At 44.1% G+C, this 6000-nt stretch overlaps 1 protein-coding gene across 3 annotated transcripts in view; it reads left to right on the forward strand.

The window, feature by feature from the left end:
- Window positions 1–6000, forward strand: part of IFI27L2 (interferon alpha inducible protein 27 like 2) — a 38125-nt gene extending 32125 nt beyond the window's left edge. The window contains exons 1-4 of one of the 3 annotated variants that reach the window (XM_021941522.2): window positions 4079–4185; window positions 4448–4477; window positions 5106–5267; window positions 5792–6000. In XM_021941522.2, coding sequence (XP_021797214.2) covers window positions 4179–4185; window positions 4448–4477; window positions 5106–5267; window positions 5792–5982 — 390 coding nt within the window. In that variant the 5' untranslated portion in view covers window positions 4079–4178 and the 3' untranslated portion in view covers window positions 5983–6000. The other 2 variants (XM_021941521.2, XM_021941520.2) reach the window with 2 other exon arrangements.

Raw genomic sequence — 6000 nt, forward strand, 5'->3', positions numbered from 1 at the left:
ACTTGGGAAGCTGAGGCAGGGAATCACTTGAAGCCGGGAGGCAGAGGTTGCAGTGAGCCAAGATACTGCCACTGCACGCCATTCTGGACAACAGAGTGAGACTCTGTCTCAAAAAAAAAAAAAAGGCAGCTGGTACACACTCGAATTTTGGGTTATCCTTGAAAGCAGCTTTTATAAACACTAAAGGTTATTTGGGTTTTTAGATTAATATTCAATTTACTGAAATAAACTAAAAATCTAGTAATCCTTAAGTTCTTAGCTTTAATTAAAATCCTAATATTCTATTTGTAAATCTAAGGGGACTTTTACAATTTGGTTGACCAAATTCTCTGAAATATTTTAGGTTACGTGTATATTAACATAATCTAGTTTCCTTTTGTGTGTGCATGGGTATGTGGGTGTGTGTGTGTGTACAAATACAGGAACATTGTCAATTTTCTTTTTAAACACTGCATATGTCTCTAACAAGCAAAGACTTCCCATGAACACAGATGAATTTTACAAATTTAATAAAATAGACATATAATTTTGAGTGTTGTTTTCTTAAACAATATTTGTTAACAAAATTGTTTTTAAAGTAGAATACCTTTCAACTTTACAATCATAAGATTAAGTCTCTTATGGAAGCACATCATTAAAATTGGAATTATAAGTAATCTGCCCCATATGCCAAGTTCTTATGCACACGTTAAATACTCAATATGCACAAATTAGTCCTGAAATACTCAATATGCACAAATTAGTCCTAAAACTAATGCCAAAAATGTCAATGCCATTGGTTTTGTTTATTTTGTTCTATTTTCTCTATAAGTAATTATAAACACTTGCACGTTTTTAACTAAGGCAGTAGTTTTTAGCAGGCAGTAGCTTTTAACTATTAATACTAAGGCAGTAGGTTAAGGCAGTAGTTTTTACAGGATGGTACTGCCCCCTAGGGGGCATTTTGGAAATCTGATGGTGCGCTTTTATTTGTCAGCAATTGGCAAGGGGATGCTTGTATTTAGCTCTTCGGTGGGGACAGGGGCCTGACAACTGAAATAGATAAGACAATCCTGCACAGCTGAAAGTTACCCTGCATAAATTTCAAAGATCTCATCATACAAGCAAAAAGCTCATAATTATTTAGGCCTAGAACTTAACCATGTTTTATGTGTTTTGGGCATAGTTTTAATATAGATTGAATTTTTAGGAATTTTGTTATCTTGTAAATCAGGGAGAAATCGTACTTCGATTTGTTCTGAATTTTACCAAGAGTTATTCACCATTTCAGAAAATCATGTCACCGGTAGCAATGTACTGCAGCCTGTATTTGCAGCTCCCTCATTCATAGTGATTAAATGTAGATATATGTATATAAATATATAGATACGTCTCTTAGATCCTTGTTTTGAAACATCAAATATAAGAAAATAGGCATTGGCTGGGTGCAGTGGCTCATGCCTGTAATCCCAGCACTTTGGGAGGCTGAGGCGGGCGGATGATGAGGTCAGGAGTTTGAAACCAGCCTGGCCAACATGATGAAACTCTGTCTCTACTAAAAATACAAAATGGTGACGTGCTCCTGTAATCCTAGCTACTTGGGAGGCTGAGGCAGGAGAATTGCTTGAATCTAGGAGGCGGAGGTTACAGTGAGCTGAGATCCCGCCACTGCACTCCAGCCTGGGCGACAGAGCAAGACTCCATCTCAAGAAAAAAAAAAAAATTAAGAATTTACCATTGAATATTGTATCATCTTAAATCCCAACTTATATGGGTGCAAACAACTCATTCTTTCATTATACCTTTTGGTGTAATAGTGCTTGAGCATGTACATATTGAAATATACACTATTTTATTACAAATAATTTTCTTTTATTTCTCTTTTTTTGGGCAATACCTTGTGTGTAACTATAATAGAGGATGTTATCTATGAATTTCATTTCAGGATAGTAGAGAGCATTACAAAGTATTTTTTAATCTTCATAAAAAATGCGTAGCCCTGGATTAACAATTCTGATACTGCTGTGCACAGTCAGATTTTAAATCAGATAATAAATTTATAAGATTGAAACAGTGAGATATTGTTGCCAGAAGAGATAGCTTTTTGGAACAGAACAGAAAATATCCAAATAGATATACTGGTATATATACCAGCTAATGAGTTTTGAATATAAAGATGAAATATCAAATTGAAGATGAAATTTAAGATGATTTAATAATGGTAGTGGAACAACTGGCTAAGACATATATGGATACATAAAACACTATATGTACCAATCTAAATTCCAGATGGATTAAAGTAAATCTTAAATAGCAAACCCCAGAAGAATCTAAAGAAAATACAAGTGACAGTGTATTGAATAGCTAGTAGAAATGGCCTTTTCTTTTTTTTTTTTTTTTTTTTGAGACGGAGTCTGGCTCTGTCACCCATTCTGGAGTGCAGTGGCGCGATCTCGGCTCACTGCAAGCTCCGCCTCCCGGGTTCACGCCATTCTCCTGCCTCAGCCTCCCGAGTAGCTGGGACTACAGGCACCCGCCACCGCGCCCGGCAAATATTTTGTATTTTGTAGTAGAGACGGGGTTTCACCGTGTTAGCCAGGATGGTCTCGATCTCCTGACCTCGTGATCCACCCGCCTCGGCCTCCCAAAGTGCTGGGATTACAGGCGTGAGCCACTGCGCCCGGCAGAAATGGCCTTTTCTAAAGACAAAAATAATAAAGTAAAATATTGGTAAGTTTGCATAAATATTAAACACTTTTCTGTTTTAAAAAAACACCAAAAAGGCAGAAATGAAGCATAAATAAAAATTTGCAACATCTATGAGAATGGATGAAGATAATTAATATATCATTAATTCCTATATATCAGTAAGGAAAAAAATACTTCAGTAGAACAAGGATCCAAGAATATGACAAGATAACTCACAAAATAAGGAGTACATGAAGGTAATAAACTTAAAAATAGTTTAGTCTCACTAGTGGTGAAGAGCAATGTATACTAAAATAAGTCACCTATTAAATCAACAAAGGGTTTTTTTGTTATTGTTTCTTAACGACAAAGCTAGTTGTCAGTGAGGAGGAGAAAAAAAATAGATCCTCCCACATACTTCTGGGAAAATGTAAACTGATGACAACATTTTTGAATGCCAACATTACAACGTAGGTATCAGGTGCAATAAAAAATGCATAGTTTCTGGCCCAGCAGTTCCACCTCCAGGAATATACAGAAAATACTTGTGCCCCTTAATGTTAGCGCTTCATGCTAAAATAACTTATCAGAGCGAAAATTAGACTTTAAACCCTTAAAAGGGTGGGGGAGGGGGCCGATACGTTGAACCCACGGGGATGGAATATTTAATGACCATTAAATATCATATTGAAGTTCTGGAAAAGGCAAATGGGCGGGGATGGTTGCCAGGAGCAGGGCGGGGGTGACTCCGAAAGCGCATGAGAGAATTTAATGGAGGAGGGGGCGGGGCATGTAAAAAAAAAGGTCTGAATCAGAGCTGTCAAAGTCGCCCAGACTCATGGAAGTGTACACTAAAAGGGTGAATTTTACTTTGTGTAAATTACATACACCTTAATAAAGTTGACTTTTTAAAAATCTTGTTGAAGAATATTAAACAGCCTGGGGAAATCTAAATGGTTGATTAACTGAAGTGAGTAATTTGCAAGGCAGAGTGTGATGGGAACTTGGCCGGTGGTGGAGGGGGTGTTTACACATTCAGCGGAGACATAGGCTGGAAGGAAAACTGCCAGAATGTATTTATATTAGTGTCTCTCTGGAAGTTAAACATCGTTTATTAAATTAAATTAAACATCGTTTTTCTCCGTGCATTTTGTTTGTTATTGTTGTGTTGCTTTTGGTTTTGGTTTTGGCTTTTGCAGCTAACAGCTCTTCTGTTATTGGCGGAGTTGGAGTGGGGGCCGGTGCTACAGCAATTGGGAAGCATGGCTCACTTGCTATGGCTTCCAGGTTGTTTCCAGCTCTTTTCTCTTCGGTAGATCCGTCGTCCAGCCGGGGCAGGCGAGCCGGGAGTCCGGACTGCGCCCGGGCGAGCGGGGTGTGGCAGCGGGGCGGAGTCTGCGTCTCTCTGGGGCTGCCAGAGTGGGCGTGTCCCTATTGGGTGGAGGCGGAAGTAACACACCAACAACGCTGTCATTTCCTGGGCCGAGTTGTGACCTGGAGACGGCCTCAGCATGATGAGTGAGTCTTGCTTCCCCAGGGGGCGGGCAGGGTGGGCTTGGGGCAGGCCTCCCCTTCCCCAGCCCAGGAAGGGACATTGAATAGCTTCCTTCCCTGACTTCATCAACCAGCTGACCTACTGACTCCCTCTCCCTCCCTTCCTCCCTCCCCCTCCTTTTCTACCTCCTTTCCCTCCCCCTCCCTTTGTGCCTCTCTCTCTCCCCTTTCTCCCCTTTACCCTCTCCCTCTGCCTTCCCCTCTTCCCCTGGTTCTCTTTCTCTAGAACAGGCAGCTGCTGCTGCAGTGGGAGGAGGTAAGTTGCCCAGCTCTCCTGTCTCTAGGCCCTCACCTAGCCTGGTCCTGGGGGTGCTGGGAGACCACAGAGATGAGGCGCAGAGCTGGCTCTCCCCACTCACCCTCCACTTCCGAAGCTGCCTGAGTTGCCTGAGTGAGCCATAGGGGCCGGGAGCAGCATCAAAATACTCCAGGGAAAAGCTTACTCCCATTCCAGCCCCAGCTTGTCCTCTAGTCCTTATGTGGAATAAGCATAGGAGGAAGATTTCATTTGAAAGAGGGTTTGCAGGTAAACTCCACATGGCTTATTTCACATTTATGCGTGGACACACACACACACACACACACACACACACACACACACACGCACGCACACAAACTTGAGACCCAATAAAGGGTATTGACTTCTCCAGCATCACACAGCAAGTTAGAGACAAACCAGGGCTATGCCTGGTCCTTCTATGACATCTTTGCCTCACCTGGCTCCACACTCCACCTTTTCTTCACCACGAGCCCCCTAAGCTGCCATGTCTCTATTGCTCAAGCTGACAGTCGTTCGAAACTGTCAAGGAATTCCTAAGCAGGGGGGGCGGGGAGGGTCCCTTCTCCTGAGCCCACCCCTGCACTCAGCTTCTCTCTCCCCACAGCCCTGGCAGTGGGGGCTGTGCCCGTGGTGCTCAGTGCCATGGGCTTCACTGGGGCAGGCATCGCCGCATCCTCCATAGCAGCCAAGATGATGTCCGCAGCAGCCATCGCCAACGGCGGTGGGGTTTCTGCGGGGAGCCTGGTGGCTATTCTGCAGTCTGTGGGTAAGTGTCCTGATCAGGACCCCCAGAGCTGGGAGAAGATCCAGCCCTGAGGCTGAGCCCGAGGGAGGCCCTCTCCTTGCCCTGCAGTTCCATGACCCTCAGCTTCCTGGGTCTTCAGTCTCTCCCTCACTGTCCCTTCTTCTGGCTCCTTCTGAGTGAGGTTTGGGGTGGGAGTGGATAGGGTGATGGGGTGCTGGATAGGGAGAAGAGGAAAGGAACCCAGGCCAAGAGCCATGCCTGGGCTCTGACACCTGGGTGACCTGGGCAAGGTCCCCTGCCCTCTCTGGGCCTCAGTGGCCTCCCGTGTAAAGTAAGGGGCGCTGTATCTCTTAGGGTCTGTCTGTGAATGACTCTCCCTCTATCTCTCAGTTTCTGTGAATTCACCCCTGAGCTGTCTTTTAGCTGCGTCTAGCAGCTTCTACCCAAAGCAGATCCCTGGGATTTTTAGGACCTGGAGGAGGGATCTAGGTGGGATTTCTGGGCCATTGCCAGACCCCTGTGCTCATTCTCTGTCTCCTCCACAGGGGCAGCTGGACTCTCCACATCATCCAACATCCTCCTGGCCTCTGTTGGGTCAGTGTTGGGGGCCTACTTGGGGAAGTCACCTTCTTCTCTCCCAGCTGAACCCGAGGCTGAAGGAAATGAGGCAACAGAAAATGTACCCCAAGGTGAACCTCCAAAACCTCCACTCAAGTCAGAGAAACATGAGGAATAAAGGTCACATGCAGATGCA

The sequence above is a fragment of the Papio anubis genome, chromosome 7, assembly GCF_008728515.1.
Source record: "Papio anubis isolate 15944 chromosome 7, Panubis1.0, whole genome shotgun sequence".
Classification (NCBI taxonomy): domain Eukaryota; kingdom Metazoa; phylum Chordata; class Mammalia; order Primates; family Cercopithecidae; genus Papio; species Papio anubis.